Source organism: Mixophyes fleayi, unplaced genomic scaffold (assembly GCF_038048845.1).
Source record: "Mixophyes fleayi isolate aMixFle1 unplaced genomic scaffold, aMixFle1.hap1 Scaffold_84, whole genome shotgun sequence".
NCBI classification, from domain to species: domain Eukaryota; kingdom Metazoa; phylum Chordata; class Amphibia; order Anura; family Limnodynastidae; genus Mixophyes; species Mixophyes fleayi.
In genome coordinates this window covers 154,529-173,053 of record NW_027448564.1, presented here as the reverse complement: position 1 = coordinate 173,053, position 18,525 = coordinate 154,529, and the positions used below count along the sequence as shown (strand labels likewise).

General features: G+C 43.2%; 1 protein-coding gene across 1 annotated transcript in view; it reads right to left on the bottom strand.

Annotated features, from left to right (window-relative positions):
* Positions 1-18,525, bottom strand: part of LOC142135729 (uncharacterized) — a 39,906-nt gene that overhangs the window by 8,401 nt on the left and 12,980 nt on the right. Inside the window, exon 9 of the mRNA XM_075194620.1 lies at positions 18,147-18,242. Within this exon, the coding sequence (XP_075050721.1) occupies positions 18,147-18,242 (96 nt within the window). The remainder of the gene's footprint in view (positions 1-18,146; positions 18,243-18,525) is intronic.

Here is an 18,525-nt window from a genome sequence, read left to right as displayed (position 1 = left end):
CACTAAGCACTGTGACTGAGTGAACTGCTCACTATATAACCCCACGTTATTGTCCCATATTACATGTGACATACATGACTACACTAAGCACTGTGACTGAGTGCACTGCTCACTATATAAACACACGTTACTGTCACATATTACATGAGACATACATGACTGTACACTAAGCACTGTGACTGTGTGCACTGCTCACTATATAACCCCACGTTACTGTCACATATTACATGTGGCATACATGACTGTACACTAAGCACTGTGACTGAGTGCACTGCTCACTATATAATCCCACATTACTGTCACATATTACAGGTGACATACATGACTGTACACTAAGCACTGTGACTGAGTGCGCTGGTTACTATATAAACCCACGTTACTGTCACATATTACATGTGACATACATGACTGTACACTAAGCACTGTGACTGAGTGCACTGCTCACTATATAACCCCACGTTACTGTCACATATTACATGTGACATACATGACTGTACACTAAGCACTGTGACTGAGTGCGCTGGTTACTATATAAACCCACGGTACTGTCACATATTACATGTGACATACATGACTGTACACTAAGCACTGTGACTATGTGCATTGCTCTCTATATAAACCCACGTTACTGTCACATATTACATGTGACATACATGACTGTACACTAAGCACCGTGACTGTGTGCACTGCTCACTATATAAACCCACGTTACTGTCACATATTACATGTGACATACATGACTGTACACTAAGCACTGTGACTGAGTGCACTGCTCACTATATAACCCCACGTTACTGTCACATATTACATGTGACATACATGACTGTACACTAAGCACTGTGACTGTGTGCACTGCTCACTATATAAACCCACGGTACTGTCACATATTACATGTGACATACATGACTGTACACTAAGCACTGTGTGCACTGCTCACTATATAAACCCACGGTACTGTCACATATTACATGTGACATACATGACTGTACACTAAGCACTGTGATTGAGTGCACTGCTCACTATATAACCCCTCGTTACTGTCACATATTACATGTGACATACATGACTGTACACTAAGCACTGTGACGGTGTGCACTGCTCACTATATAAACCCACGTTACTGTCACATATTACATGTGACATACATGACTGTACACTAAGCACTGTGACTGTGTGCACTGATCACTATATAAACCCACGGTACTGTCACATATTACATGTGACATACATGACTGTACACTAAGCACTGTGTGCACTGCTCACTATATAAACCCACGGTACTGTCACATATTACATGTGACATACATGACTGTACACTAAGCACTGTGATTGAGTGCACTGCTCACTATATAACCCCTCGTTACTGTCACATATTACATGTGACATACATGACTGTACACTAAGCACTGTGACGGTGTGCACTGCTCACTATATAAACCCACGTTACTGTCACATATTACATGTGACATACATGACTGTACACTAAGCACTGTGACTGTGTGCACTGATCACTATATAAACCCACGTTACTGTCACATATTACTAGGGATGTGCAACGGCGACTTTTGGTGTCTCGTGTTTTGTGTTTTGGATTCGGATTTTCGTGATGTTTTGGGTTCGGATTTGTTTCGCAAAACACCTGCCGAAAGGTTTTGGTTCGGATTTAAGGTTTTGGATTCGGATTTTTTTTTTGAAAAAAGCATAAAAAGTTCAAAAATCAAGTTTTTGGGCTTATTTTCACTCCTATGCTATTAGTAACCTCAATAACATTCAATAACAATCATTTCCACTAATTTACAGTGTATTCTGAACACCTCACAATATAGTTATTAGTCCAAAACGTTGCAACGAGGTATCTTTCTGGACTGCGTAGTGGAGTGGTCTACACAATATAATAAGAAAACCATCAACTGGTGTTAATTACACCAAAAATTGTACCTGGACTGCGTAGAGGAGTGGTCACCACAATATAATAAGAAAACCATCAACTGGTGTTAATTACACCAAAAATTGTACCTGGACTGCGTAGAGGAGTGGTCACCACAATATAATAAGAAAACCATCAACTGGTCTTAATTACACCAAAAAATGTACCTGGAATGCGTAGAGGAGTGGTCACCACAATATAATTTAAAAACCCTGAACTGGTCTGAATCGCACCTAAAAATTTATCTGGACTGCGTAGAGGAGTGATCCCTACAATAAAATTAAAAAACCCTCCACGGGTCTGAATTCCAAAAAAAAAGTTTCTTGACTGCGTAGTGGGGTGGCCCCGATACACAATTTTTTGCTGGGGCCACAATATAATTAAAAAACCCTCCACGGGTCTGAATTCCACCAAAAAAGTTTATGGACTGCATAGTGTAGTGTTCCCCACAATATTATTTAAAAATTTTGCAGCATCAGTCAACGTTGTTTAATATCTGATACACCTCTATCTGGACTGCATAGTGGAGTGGCCCCGGTACTTAATTTGGTACCGGGGCCACAATACCCCCTCCAACTTCCAAGTGTAGTGTTTATAACATATAAACACTACAGTAATTCAAGCACGTCAATACCTCTTGTTTTAAATAATGACAGGGCATTTTACTTTTGGTTTAATTTTTTGAATTTGTTGACATTTTGTTTTACTTTTTGAACATGGTAAACGACTGTTGAATGGTCACATAATGCCAAAAAAAGAGTTGCAAGATGGAATTGTCCTTGGGTCCTCCCACCCACCCTTATGTTGTTGAAATAGGACATGCACACTATAACAAACCAATCATTTCAGCGACAGGGCCTACCAAACAACTGTGCCTGAAATGATTGGTTTGTTTGGGCCCCCACACCAAAATAACAATTCATCTCTCCCTGTACAAACTAAACAGGCTCCACTGAGGAAAGATGTCGTCCTCATCCTCAACCTCTGATTCCTCTCCCCCTACAGTGTGTACTTCCTCCTCCTCACACATTATCAATTCATCCCCGCTGGACTCCACAACCACAGGTCCCTCTGTACTATCTGGAGGGCAGTGCTGTACTTCATTGAGGAATTGATTATTCATTTTTATAAACATCATTTTTTCAACGTTGTGAGGAAGCAACCTCCTTCGCCGTTCACTGACCAGGTTCCCCGCTGCACTAAAAACTCCTTCCGAGTACACACTGGAGGGGGGACAACTCAGGTAAAATGGAGCCAGTTTGTACAGGGGCTTCCAAACTGCCTTTTTTTCCTGCCAGTAACAATATGGACTGTCTGACATGTCTATTTGGATGGTGTCAGCAAAATAATCCTCCACCATTTTTTTCAATTGTGACAGCATCCAATGCAGCGACAGTAGACATGTCTGCAATGGTTGGCAGGTCCTTCAGTCCGGACCAGATGTTATCAGCATCCCCGCGAGCGGCTCTTTTAGGAAAACTGAGCTTTTTCCTCGCAGCCATAGATGTGGAAGAAAATGAGGGTGGAGCTGTTGGCATGTCACGGTCCTCTTCAGAGGACAATCTCCTGACCAGCAGGTCTTTGCACCGCTGTAGACTTGTGTCTGCCGGAAACAGAGACACAACATACGCTTTAAACCGAGGATCGAGCACGGGGGCCAGAATGTATTCCTCTGACTTTAAAAGAGTGACCACCCTCGGATCCTGGCAAAGTGTACGAAGAGCTACATGCTTGATGTAATCGCAATGGTTTACCAGCTCCTCCCTCACTTTCTCCAGCTGCTTCTGCAACAGCCTGATCAGGGGAATGACCTGACTCAAGCTGGCAGTGTCGGAACTGACTTCTCGTGTGGCAAGTTCAAACGGCTGGAGAACCTTGCACAACACGGAAATCAGTCTCCACTGCGCTTGACTCAGGCGCATCCCCACTCCTTTGCCTATGTTGAAGGTGGCTGTGTAGGCCTGAATGGCCTTTTGCTGCTCCTCCATCCTCTGCAGCATATAGAGGGTGGAGTTCCAGCGCGTCACAACCTCTTGTTTGAGGTGATGGCAGGGCAGGTTCATGGTTTTTTGATGTGCCTCTAGTCTGCGGTAGGCACTGGCTGAATGCCGAAAGTGTCCAGCAATTTTGCGCGCCACCGCAAAGCATCTCCTGCACACCCCTGTCACTCTTGAGGTAATGCTGCACCACCAAATTAATGGTGTGGGCAAAACATGGGACGTGCTGGAAATTTTCCATATTTAATGCCCGCACAATGTTACTGGCATTGTCTGACACCACAAATCCCCATGAGAGTCTAAGTGGGGTAAGCCACTGGGAGATAATTTCCCTCAGTTTCTCTAATATGTTGTTAGCGTTGTGCCTCTTATTAAAGCCTGTAATACACAATGTTGCCTGCCTTTGCATGAGCAGCCATTTTGTAGATGCTGCTACTGATGCAGCTGTTGCTGTTGCTGCGGAAGGGGATGCATCTACCCAGTGGGCTGTCACAGTCATATAGTTCTTCGTTTGCCCAGAACCACTTGTCCACATGTCCGTGGTTAAGTGGACAGTGGGTACAACTGCATTTTTTAGAGCACTGAGGACACTTGATCGTACTTCTCTGTACATTTTTGGTATCGCCTGCCTAGTGAAGTGGAATCTCGACGGGATTTGGTACCGTGGTCACAATACCTCCATCAACCCTCTAAATCCCACTCCACTGATGGCGGACACCGGGCGCACGTCTAACACCAACATTGCAGTTACAGCCGCAGTTATACGCTTTGCAATAGGGTGACTACTATCGTATTTTGTGGTCATGGCAAGCGACAGTTGGACGGTCAATTGTTTTGTGAAAGACTTAGCGGTCTTACGACTTCCCCTCTGGGAAGATGACCGACTAACAGCAGCAACAGCAGCAGTGGCAGTAGTAGGCGTACCGCTGCAGGATTCCTCGGATGAATCCCGTATTGAAGAGGACTCAGTCTGGCTGCTGACTTGGGCTGCAGGACTGAATCTGATGGAGATCGTGGAGGAAGTTAACGAGGAGAGTGTTGCTGGTGTGTATCCAACTGGACCACGGGATTTAGGTGTCCCTGTACCGATGAGGGTCCTAGCCCCAGTTCCTGAACTAACCACTGAACTATGAAGGTTATTCAGGTGACGTATAAGGGAGGATGTCCCTAGGTGGGCAAGATCCTTACCCCTGCTTATTAGAGCTTTACATAAGCTACATATGGCCATACATTGGTTGTCCGGATTTGGATAAAAATAACTCCAGACCGAAGAGGTGCATTTTTTGGTCTTCTGACCAGGCATGACGATGGGCTTTTTCATCCCATGGACATCAGCTGTTTCCCCCCCTGGTGCCTCATTTTCAATAACCACATCACCATCCTCATCATCAAGTTCCTCCACAGCGCCAGCTACATCATCAATAGCCTCCTCCCGAGCCACCTCTTCCCGTACAGTGATGGGAAGGTCAGGCTTGACAACCACCAACACCCTTGGACTCGCCTTGGGGATTTGTGATAATTTCTCTTTAGAAGGCAGAGTTGTTTGCTGTTTTGTTGCTGACAGCATAACTCTCTTCAATTTTTTGTAGGGTGGGGGGAGGAGAAGGAGGGCTAAGATCCTTGGGTGAAGCTGAACCACTAGTCATGAACACGGGCCAGGGCCTAAGTCGTTCCTTGCCACTCCGTGTCGTAAATGGCATATTGGCAACTTTACGTTTCTCCGCAGATGATTTTAAGTTTCTCTTTTTGCTACTTTTACTTAACTTGGGCTTTTTGGATTTTACATGCCCTGTACTAGGAGATTGGGCATCGGGCTTGGAAGACGACGTTGATGGCATTTCATCGTCTATGTCATGACTAGTGGCAGCAGATTCAGCATTAGGAGGAAGTGGGTCTTGATCTTTCCCTACTTTATCCTCCAAATTTTTGGTCTCCATTATATGTAGCACAAGATACTGCAGAATGTGTAATATTGCAGTACCACTGGACTTTTACTGCTGAATGTGTGAACTTGGTAATATTGCAGTACCAATGGGCTTATACTGCAGGATTGGTTTTGCAAATTTTGTTGTAATTAATTTTTTTTTAAATTATTTTTTTGTATTTTTTTTTATAACTTTTTTTAAATTTTTTAAACACTTGGGAATATTGGGGAAATAAGAACTATGCCCTTAGAAGCACAGAGCACAGGACACAGGACCACTGGACTGAACAGGACACAGCACAGGACCCAGCAGCACCACTGAACTCAAAATTGACAGAGCACAGCACACAGCACCCCTGGACTGATACTGCAGAACACAGCACAGCAAAGTACAGCACAGCACAGCACAGGATATAGCAGGACAGAGGACCACCTAACACACCCTCCCTCTACCCTGATCAATGCCCGAATGAAGATGGCGGCGACTAGCGGGGAATTTATAGGATCCGAGTATCGCGAGATCCGACAGCGGGATTATGATTCCGAGCCTCGGTTTCAGGTTTTCATTTGGCGCCAATACCCGGATCCGACTCGGATCGGCAAAGTTCGGGTGGGCTATGATTCACAAAATCCGAGTGTGCTCATCTCTACATATTACATGTGATATACATGACTGTACACTAAGCACTGTGACTGAGTGCACTGCTCACTATGTAACCCCACGTTACTGTCACATATTACATGTGACATACATGACTGTACACTAAGCACTGTGACTGAGTGCACTGCTCACTATATAAACCCACGTTACTGTCACATATTACATGTGACATACATGACTGTACACTAAGCACTGTGACTGAGTGCACTGCTCACTATATAACCCCACGTTACTGTCACATATTACATGTGACATACATGACTGTACACTAAGCACTGTCACTGAGTGCACTGATCACTATATAACCCCACGTTACTGTCACATATTACATGTGACATACATGACTGTACACTAAGCACTGTGACTGAGTGCACTGCTCACTATATAAACCCACGTTACTGTTACATATTACATGTGACATACATGATTGTACACTAAGCACTGTGACTGAGTGCACTGCTCACTATATAACCCCACATTACTGTTACATATTACATGTGACATACATGACTGTACACTAAGCACTGTGACTGAGTGCACTGCTCACTATATAAACCCACGTTACTGTCACATATTACATGTGACATACATGACTGTACACTAAGCACTGTGACTGAGTGCACTGCTCACTATATAACCCCACGTTACTGTCACATATTACATGTGACATACATGACTGTACACTAAGCACTGTCACTGAGTGCACTGATCACTATATAACCCCACGTTACTGTCACATATTACATGTGACATACATGACTGTACACTAAGCACTGTGACTGAGTGCACTGCTCACTATATAACCCCACGTTACTGACACATATTACATGTGACATACATGACTGTACACTAAGCACTGTGACTGAGTGCACTGATCACTATATAACCCCACGTTACTGTCACATATTACATGTGACATACATGACTGTACACTAAGCACTGTGTGCACTGATCACTATATAACCCCACGTTACTGTCCCATATTACATGTGACATACATGACTGTACACTAAGCACTGTGACTGAGTGCACTGCTCACTATATAACCCCACGTTACTGTCACATATTACATGTGACATACATGACTGTACACTAAGCACTGTGACTGAGTGCAGTGATCACTATATAACCCCACGTTACTGTCACATATTACATGTAACATACATGACTGTACACTAAGCACTGTGACTGAGTGCAGTGATCACTATATAACCCCACGTTACTGTCACATATTACATGTGACATACATGACTGTACACTAAGCACTGTGTGCACTGATCACTATATAAGCCCACGTTACTGTCACATATTACATGTGACATACATGACTGTACACTAATCACTGTGACTGTGTGCAGTGATCACTATATAACCCCACGTTACTGTCACATATTACATGTGACATACATGACTGTACACTAAGCACTGTGTGCACTGATCACTATATAAGCCCACGTTACTGTCACATATTACATGTGACATACATGACTGTACACTAAGCACTGTGACTGAGTGCACTGATCACTATATAACCCCACGTTACTGTCACATATTACATGTGACATACATGACTGTACACTAAGCACTGTGACTGAGTGCAGTGATCACTATATAACCCCACGTTACTGTCACATATTACATGTAACATACATGACTGTACACTAAGCACTGTGACTGAGTGCAGTGATCACTATATAACCCCACGTTACTGTCACATATTACATGTGACATACATGACTGTACACTAAGCACTGTGTGCACTGATCACTATATAAGCCCACGTTACTGTCACATATTACATGTGACATACATGACTGTACACTAATCACTGTGACTGTGTGCAGTGATCACTATATAACCCCACGTTATTGTCCCATATTACATGTGACATACATGACTGTACACTAAGCACTGTGTGCACTGATCACTATATAAGCCCACGTTACTGTCACATATTACATGTGACATACATGACTGTACACTAATCACTGTGACTGTGTGCAGTGATCACTATATAACCCCACGTTACTGTCACATATTACATGTGACATACATGACTGTACACTAAGCACTGTGACTGAGTGCAGTGATCACTATATAACCCCACGTTACTGTCACATATTACAGGTGAACATACATGACTGTACACTAAGCACTGTGACTGAGTGCAGTGATCACTATATAACTAGGGATGTGCACCGGCGACTTTTGAGGTCTCGTGTTTTGTGTTTTGGATCCGGATTTTCGTTATTTTTGAGGTTCGGATTTGTCTCGCAAAACACTTGACGAAAGGTCTCGGTTCGGATTTAAGGTATTGGATTCGGATTTTTTTTGAAAAAAACATAAAAAGTTTAAAAATCAAGTTTTTGGGCTTATTTTCACTCCTAGGCTATTATTAACCTCAATAACATTCAATAACAAGCATTTCCACTAATTTACAGTGTATTGTGAACACCTCACAATATAGTTATTAGTCCAAAACGTTGCAACAAGGTATCTTTCTGGACTGCGTAGAGGAGTGGGTCACCACAATATATATTAAAAACCCTGAACTTTTATGATTCGCACCAATAATTGTACCTGGACTGCGTAGAGGAGTGGGTCACCACAATATCTTAAAAACCCTGAACTTTTATGATTCGCACCAATAATTGTACCTGGACTGCGTAGAGGAGTGGGTCACCACAATATCTTAAAAACCCTGAACTTTTATGATTCGCACCAATAATTGTACCTGGACTGCGTAGAGGAGTGGGTCACCACAATATATTAAAAACCCTGAACTTTTATGATTCGCACCAATAATTGTACCTGGACTGCGTAGAGGAGTGGGTCACCACAATATATTAAAAACCCTGAACTTTTATGATTCGCACCAATAATTGTACCTGGACTGCGTAGAGGAGTGGGTCACCACAATATCTTAAAAACCCTGAACTTTTATGATTCGCACCAATAATTGTACCTGGACTGCGTAGAGGAGTGGGTCACCACAATATATTAAAAACCCTGAACTTTTATGATTCGCACCAATAATTGTACCTGGACTGCGTAGAGGAGTGGGCACTGGGCACCACAATAAAATATATAAAAAACCTTCAACAGATCTGCATTACACTACACATACGGCTGCTCCTCCATCCTCTCCATCATATACATGTTGGAGTTTTAGCGTGTGACAACCTCTTGTTTTTGATAATGTCAGTGCATTTGGAATATTTTTCAATTTGCCCCACACCACTGAATGTACTTTATCTATGATACGCAATACGCATCTATCTATCTTGACTGCGTAGTGTGGTGGCCCCGGTACACAATTTGGTACCGAGGCCACAATATAATTAAAAAACCCTCCACGTGTCGGAATTCCACCAAACAAGTATCTGGACTGCATAGTGGGGTGGCCCCGGTACCCAATTTGATACCGGGGCCACAATACCTCCTCCAAACATGCTACAGACAATTCGTCATTGAGAGACCCCAGACAGACAGGGTCGAAGTGTTATTGTTTGACTTTGTAAACCCAAAAAAATGTCCCTGTTGCACATAGTCATGCAATGAAGACTGACTTTTTCATTTAAAGGCACGATCTTTAAAGTGTAGTGTTTCTAAGTCTAAGTCATATTATACTTTTGGTAAAATTGGTTTTTTTTGTTCCTCTTTATGGTAATTAATTAGTAATAGAATTAAAGTAGGAAATAGAATTAAATAGAATTAAAGTAGGAAATAGAGTGGTATAGAGTTGTAGTGTGGTATAGATAGAGTGGTCAACACAATATAATAATAAAACCCTCAACTGGTCTGAATTCCACCAAACAAGTATCTTGACTGCGTAGTGTGGTGGCCCCGGTACACAATTTGGTACCGGGGCCACAATACCTCCTCCAAACATGCTACAGACAATTCGTCATTGAGAGACCCCAGACAGACAGGGTCGAAGTGTTATTGTTTGACTTTGTAAACCCAAAAAAATGTCCCTGTTGCACATAGTCGTGCAATGAAGACTGACTTTTTCATTTAAAGGCACGATCTTTAAAGTGTAGTGTTTGTAAGTCTAAGTCATATTATACTTTTGGTAAAATTGGTTTTTTTTGTTCCTCTTTATGGTAATTAATTAGTAATAGAATTAAAGTAGGAAATAGAATTAAATAGAATTAAAGTAGGAAATAGAGTGGTATAGAGTTGTAGTGTGGTATAGATAGAGTGGTCCACACAATATAATAATAAAACCCTCAACTGGTCTGAATTCCACCAAACAAGTATCTTGACTGCGTAGTGTGGTGGCCCCGGTACACAATTTGGTACCGAGGCCACAATATAATTAAAAAACCCTCCACGTGTCGGAATTCCACCAAACAAGTATCTGGACTGCATAGTGGGGTGGCCCCGGTACCCAATTTGATACCGGGGCCACAATACCTCCTCCAAACATGCTACAGACAATTCGTCATTGAGAGACCCCAGACAGACAGGGTCGAAGTGTTATTGTTTGACTTTGTAAACCCAAAAAAATGTCCCTGTTGCACATAGTCGTGCAATGAAGACTGACTTTTTCATTTAAAGGCACGATCTTTAAAGTGTAGTGTTTGTAAGTCTAAGTCATATTATACTTTTGGTAAAATTGGTTTTTTTTGTTCCTCTTTATGGTAATTAATTAGTAATAGAATTAAAGTAGGAAATAGAATTAAATAGAATTAAAGTAGGAAATAGAGTGGTATAGAGTTGTAGTGTGGTATAGATAGAGTGGTCCACACAATATAATAATAAAACCCTCAACTGGTCTGAATTCCACCAAACAAGTATCTTGACTGCGTAGTGTGGTGGCCCCGGTACACAATTTGGTACCGAGGCCACAATATAATTAAAAAACCCTCCACGTGTCGGAATTCCACCAAACAAGTATCTGGACTGCATAGTGGGGTGGCCCCGGTACCCAATTTGATACCGGGGCCACAATACCTCCTCCAAACATGCTACAGACAATTCGTCATTGAGAGACCCCAGACAGACAGGGTCGAAGTGTTATTGTTTGACTTTGTAAACCCAAAAAAATGTCCCTGTTGCACATAGTCATGCAATGAAGACTGACTTTTTCATTTAAAGGCACGATCTTTAAAGTGTAGTGTTTCTAAGTCTAAGTCATATTATACTTTTGGTAAAATTGGTTTTTTTTGTTCCTCTTTATGGTAATTAATTAGTAATAGAATTAAAGTAGGAAATAGAATTAAATAGAATTAAAGTAGGAAATAGAGTGGTATAGAGTTGTAGTGTGGTATAGATAGAGTGGTCAACACAATATAATAATAAAACCCTCAACTGGTCTGAATTCCACCAAACAAGTATCTTGACTGCGTAGTGTGGTGGCCCCGGTACACAATTTGGTACCGGGGCCACAATACCTCCTCCAAACATGCTACAGACAATTCGTCATTGAGAGACCCCAGACAGACAGGGTCGAAGTGTTATTGTTTGACTTTGTAAACCCAAAAAAATGTCCCTGTTGCACATAGTCGTGCAATGAAGACTGACTTTTTCATTTAAAGGCACGATCTTTAAAGTGTAGTGTTTGTAAGTCTAAGTCATATTATACTTTTGGTAAAATTGGTTTTTTTTGTTCCTCTTTATGGTAATTAATTAGTAATAGAATTAAAGTAGGAAATAGAATTAAATAGAATTAAAGTAGGAAATAGAGTGGTATAGAGTTGTAGTGTGGTATAGATAGAGTGGTCCACACAATATAATAATAAAACCCTCAACTGGTCTGAATTCCACCAAACAAGTATCTTGACTGCGTAGTGTGGTGGCCCCGGTACACAATTTGGTACCGAGGCCACAATATAATTAAAAAACCCTCCACGTGTCGGAATTCCACCAAACAAGTATCTGGACTGCATAGTGGGGTGGCCCCGGTACCCAATTTGATACCGGGGCCACAATACCTCCTCCAAACATGCTACAGACAATTCGTCATTGAGAGACCCCAGACAGACAGGGTCGAAGTGTTATTGTTTGACTTTGTAAACCCAAAAAAATGTCCCTGTTGCACATAGTCGTGCAATGAAGACTGACTTTTTCATTTAAAGGCACGATCTTTAAAGTGTAGTGTTTGTAAGTCTAAGTCATATTATACTTTTGGTAAAATTGGTTTTTTTTGTTCCTCTTTATGGTAATTAATTAGTAATAGAATTAAAGTAGGAAATAGAATTAAATAGAATTAAAGTAGGAAATAGAGTGGTATAGAGTTGTAGTGTGGTATAGATAGAGTGGTCCACACAATATAATAATAAAACCCTCAACTGGTCTGAATTCCACCAAACAAGTATCTTGACTGCGTAGTGTGGTGGCCCCGGTACACAATTTGGTACCGAGGCCACAATATAATTAAAAAACCCTCCACGTGTCGGAATTCCACCAAACAAGTATCTGGACTGCATAGTGGGGTGGCCCCGGTACCCAATTTGATACCGGGGCCACAATACCTCCTCCAAACATGCTACAGACAATTCGTCATTGAGAGACCCCAGACAGACAGGGTCGAAGTGTTATTGTTTGACTTTGTAAACCCAAAAAAATGTCCCTGTTGCACTTGCACATAGTCGTGCAATGAAGACTGACTTTTTCATTTAAAGGCACGATCTTTAAAGTGTCAGAAAGAGAGAGAAGACACAGGAGAGGAGAGTTGTAGCTGGGGACCTGGGGTGGAAGCTCCCAGGCTCCCCCAGCATTGCCTGGAAGTCTGAGCGTGGTGACTGAGCCAGGGCAAGGAATGTGTGCCCTGGATGAGGGGGAGAACTCCATGCCACTATAGTGAACCCAAGAGAGAGGGGGACACTGCACATGGAAGAGGCCCTGGAGTGAGGGCTGCTACAAGAGGCATGGTAGCTGTAGTGTCAGATCCTGAGGCTGAGAGTACACAGAGTGACGTGTCAGAGCACAGGAGACATTATCCCCGCAGAGGAGGGATGAGCTGCAGTTGAGAGGTATGTTGTTGAAATAGGACATGCACACTTTAACAAACCAATCATTTCAGCGACAGGGCCTACCAAACAACTTTGACTGAAATGATTGGTTTGTTTGGGCCCCCACACCAAAAAAGCTATTCATCTCTCCCTGTACAGACTAAACAGGCTCTACTGAGGCAAGATGTCGTCCTCATCCTCAACCTCTGATTCCTCTCCCCCTACAGTGTCTACTTCCTCCTCATCACACATTATCAATTTGTCCCCGCTGGACTCCACAACCACAGGTCCCTCTGTAGTATCTGGAGGGCAGTGCTGTACTTCATTGAGGAATTGATTATTCATTTTTATAAACATCATTTTTTCAACGTTGTGAGGAAGCAACCTCCTTCGCCGCTCACTGACCAGGTTCCCCGCTGCACTAAAAACTCTTTCCGAGTACACACTGGAGGGGGGACAACTCAGGTAAAATAGAGCCAGTTTGTACAGGGGCTTCCAAACTGCCTTTTTTTCCTGCCAGTAACAATATGGACTGTCTGACATGTCTACTTGGATGGTGTCAGCAAAGTAATCATCCACAATTTTTTCTATTGTCACAGCATCCAATGCAGCGAGAGTAGACATGTCTGCAATGGTTGGCAGGTCCTTCAGTCCGGACCAGATGTTATCAGCATCCCCGCGAGCGGCTCTTTTAGGAAAACTGAGCTTTTTCCTCGCAGCCATAGATGTGGAAGAAAATGAGGGTGGAGCTGTTGGCATGTCACGGTCCTCTTCAGAGGACAATCTCCTGACCAGCAGGTCTTTGCACCGCTGTAGACTTGTGTCCGCCGGAAACAGAGACACAACATACGCTTTAAACCGAGGATCGAGCACGGTGGCCAGAATGTATTCCTCTGACTTTAAAAGAGTGACCACCCTCGGATCCTGGCAAAGCGTACGAAGGGCTACATCCACAAGAGCTACATGCTTGCTGTAATCGCAATGGCTTACCAGCTCCTCCCTCACTTTCTCCAGCTGCTTCTGCAACAGCCTGATCAGGGGAATGACCTGACTCAAGCTGGCAGTGTCGGAACTGACTTCTCGTGTGGCAAGTTCAAATGGCTGCAGAACCTTGCACAACACGGAAATCAGTCTCCTCTGCGCTTGACTCAGGCGCATCCCCACTCCTTTGCCTATGTCGTAGGTGGCTGTGTAGGCCTGAATGGCCTTTTGCTGCTCCTCCATCCTCTGCAGCATATAGAGGGTGGAGTTCCAGCGCGTCACAACCTCTTGTTTGAGGTGATGGCAGGGCAGGTTCAAGCTTTTTTGATGTGCCTCTAGTCTGCGGTAGGCACTGGCTGAATGCCGAAAGTGTCCAGCAATTTTGCGGGCCACCGCAAGCATCTCCTGCACACCCCTGTCACTCTTGAGGTAATGCTGCACCACCAAATTAATGGTGTGGGCAAAACATGGGACGTGCTGGAAATTGCCCATATTTAATGCCCGCACAATGTTACTGGCATTGTCTGACACCACAAATCCCCATGAGAGTCTAAGTGGGGTAAGCCACTGGGAGATAATTTCCCTCATTTTCTCTAATATGTTGTCAGCGTTGTGCCTCTTATTAAAGCCTGTAATGCACAATGTTGCCTGCCTTTGCATGAGCAGCCATTTTGTAGATGCTGCTACTGATGCAGCTGTTGCTGTTGCTGCGGAAGGGGATGCATCTACCCAGTGGGCTGTCACAGTCATATAGTCCTTCGTTTGCCCAGAACCACTTGTCCACATGTCCGTGGTTAAGTGGACAGTGGGTACAACCGCATTTTTAAGAGCACTGAGGACACTTGATCGTACTTCTCTGTACATTTTTGGTATCGCCTGCCTAGTGAAGTGGAATCTCGAGGGGATTTGGTACCGGGGACACAATACCTCCATCAACCCTCTAAATCCCACTCCACTGATGGCGGACACCGGGCGCACGTCTAACACCAACATTGCAGTTACAGCCGCAGTTATACGCTTTGCAATAGGGTGACTACTATCGTATTTGGTGGTCATGGCAAACGACTGTTGGACGGTCAATTGTTTTGTGAAAGACTTAGCGGTCTTACGACTTCCCCTCTGGGAAGATGACCGACTAACAGCAGCAACAGCAGCAGTGGCAGTAGTAGGCGTACCGCTGCAGGATTCCTCGGATGAATCCCGTATTGAGGAGGACTCAGTCTGGCTGCTGACTTGGGCTGCAGGACTGAATCTGATGGAGATTGTGGAGGAAGTTGACGAGGAGGGTGTTGCTGGTGTGTATCCAACTGGACCACGGGATTTAGGTGTCCCTGTACCGATGAGGGTCCTAGCCCCAGTTCCTGAACTAACCACTGAACTATGAAGGTTATTCAGGTGACGTATAAGGGAGGATGTTCCTAGGTGGGCAAGATCCTTACCCCTGCTTATTTGAGCTTTACATAAGCTACATATTGCCATACATTGGTTGTCTGGATTTGGATAAAAATAACTCCAGACCGAAGAGGTGCATTTTTTGGTCTTCTGACCAGGCATGACGATGGGCTTTTTCATCCCATGGACATCAGCTGTTTCCCCCCCTGGTGCCTCATTTACAATAACCACATCACCATCCTCATCATCAAGTTCCTCCACAGCGCCAGCTACATCATCAATAGCCTCCTCCCGAGCCACCTCTTCCCGTACAGTGATGGGAAGGTCAGGCTTGACAACCACCAACACCCTTGGACTCGCCTTGGGGATTTGTGATAATTTCTCTTTAGAAGGCAGAGTTGTTTGCTGTTTTGTTGCTGACAGCATAACTCTCTTCAATTTTTTGTAGGGGGGGGAGGAGGAGGAGGGCTAAGATCCGTGGTTGAAGCTGAACCACTAGTCATGAACACGGGCCAGGGCCTAAGCCGTTCCTTGCCACTCCGTGTCGTAAATGGCATATTGGCAACTTTACGTTTCTCCTCAGATGATTTTAAGTTTCTCTTTTTGCTACTTTTTCTTAACTTGGGCTTTTTGGATTTTACATGCCCGGTACTACGAGATTGGGCATCGGGCTTGGAAGACGACGTTGATGGCATTTCATCGTCTATGTCATGACTAGTGGCAGCAGCTTCAGCATTAGGAGGAAGTGGGTCTTGATCTTTCCCTACTTTATCCTCCAAATTTTTGGTCTCCATTATATGTAGCACAAGATACTGCAGAATGTGTGAACTTGGTAATATTGCAGTACCAATGGACTTATACTGCTGGATTGGTTTTGCAAATTTGGTTATAATTATTATTTTTATTTTTTTTTTTAAATTTTTTATTTTTTTTTACTTTTTTCTTATTTTTAAAAAACTTGGGAATAGTGGGGAAATAACTATGCCCTTAGAAGCACAGAGCACAGGACACAGCACCACTGGACTGAACAGGACACGGCACAGGACACAGCAGCACTACGGAACTCAGCAGGACAGAGCACAGGACACAGCACCACTGGACTGATACTGCAGAATGTGTGAACTTGGTAATATTGCAGTACCAATGGACTTATAATGCTGGATTGGTTTTGCAAATTTGGTTATAATTATTATATATTTTTTTTTTTTTAAATTTTTTATTTTTTTTTACTTTTTTTTTATTTTTTAAAAACTTGGGAATAATGGGGAAATAACTATGCCCTTAGAAGCACAGAGCACGGGACACAGCACCACTGGACTGAACAGGACACGGCACAGGACCCAGCAGCACTACGGAACTCAGCAGGACAGAGCACAGGACACAGCACCACTGGACTGATACTGCAGAATGTGTAAACTTTGTAATATTGCAGTACCACTGGACTTTTACTGCTGAATGTGTGAACTTGGTAATATTGCAGTACCAATGGGCTTATACTGCAGGATTGGTTGTGAAAATTTTGTGGTAATTAAAAAATATTAAAGTAGTTTTTGGTATTTTTTTAAAAAAACTTTTTTTTATTTTTTTAAACACAGGGGAATATTGGGGAAATAACTATGCCCTTAGAAGCACAGAGCACAGGACACAGCACCACTGGACTGAACAGGACACAGCACAGGACCCAGCAGCACCACTGACCTCAGAAGGACAGAGCACAGCACACAGCACCACTGGACTGATACTGCAGAACACAGCACAGCACAGCACAGCACAGCACAGCACTAAACAGCACAGCACAGCACAGCACTAAACAGCACAGAACTAAACAGCACAGAACTAAACAGCACAGAACTAAACAGCACAGAACTAAACAGCACAGAGGACCACCTAACACACCCTCCCTCTACCCTGATCAATGCCCGAGTGAAGATGGCGGCGACTAGCGGGGAATTTATAGGATCCGAGTATCGCGAGATCCGACAACGGGATTATGAGTCAGAGCCTCAGTTTCACTTTTGAATTTGGCGCCAATACCCGGATCTGTCTCGGATCCGACTCGGATCCGCAACGTTCGGGTGGGCTCGGATTTCAGAAATCCGAGTGCGCTCATCCCTATATATAACCCCACGTTACTGTCACATATTACATGTGACATACATGACTGTACACTAAGCACTGTGACTGAGTGCAGTGATCACTATATAACCCCACGTTACTGTCACATATTACATGTGAACATACAATATTTCTCACATCACAATAGTGACTTATAACCAGTGACCCAGTGATATGAATGAACAGTGACCTTTGCTCCCGTCGGTTGTTGTTTCATCATTGTTGAGGTTCTCATAGGATAATCCAGTGTCATCATATTCTGTCATCTTGTTCTCCAGAGAGGAACCTAGGATAACGTCACAGTGACATGTCTGCAGTGATGACAACGTATCTTACTGGAGCGTATATTATATTATATGGAGATAATACAAAGATCTGTTATTCTTCCCTTTATAAATCAAATGGAAATCTACTGCAGCTTATACATTATGTGCTAATTGTATTGTGCTAGTAAGTAAGTCGTTATATAATATAACTGTACAAACACATCTGTTAGTTATAATACATTTCTAGACACAATGTAACCACTAATGTTTATCTTACAATGTGGTCTTGTCATGTATGTTACC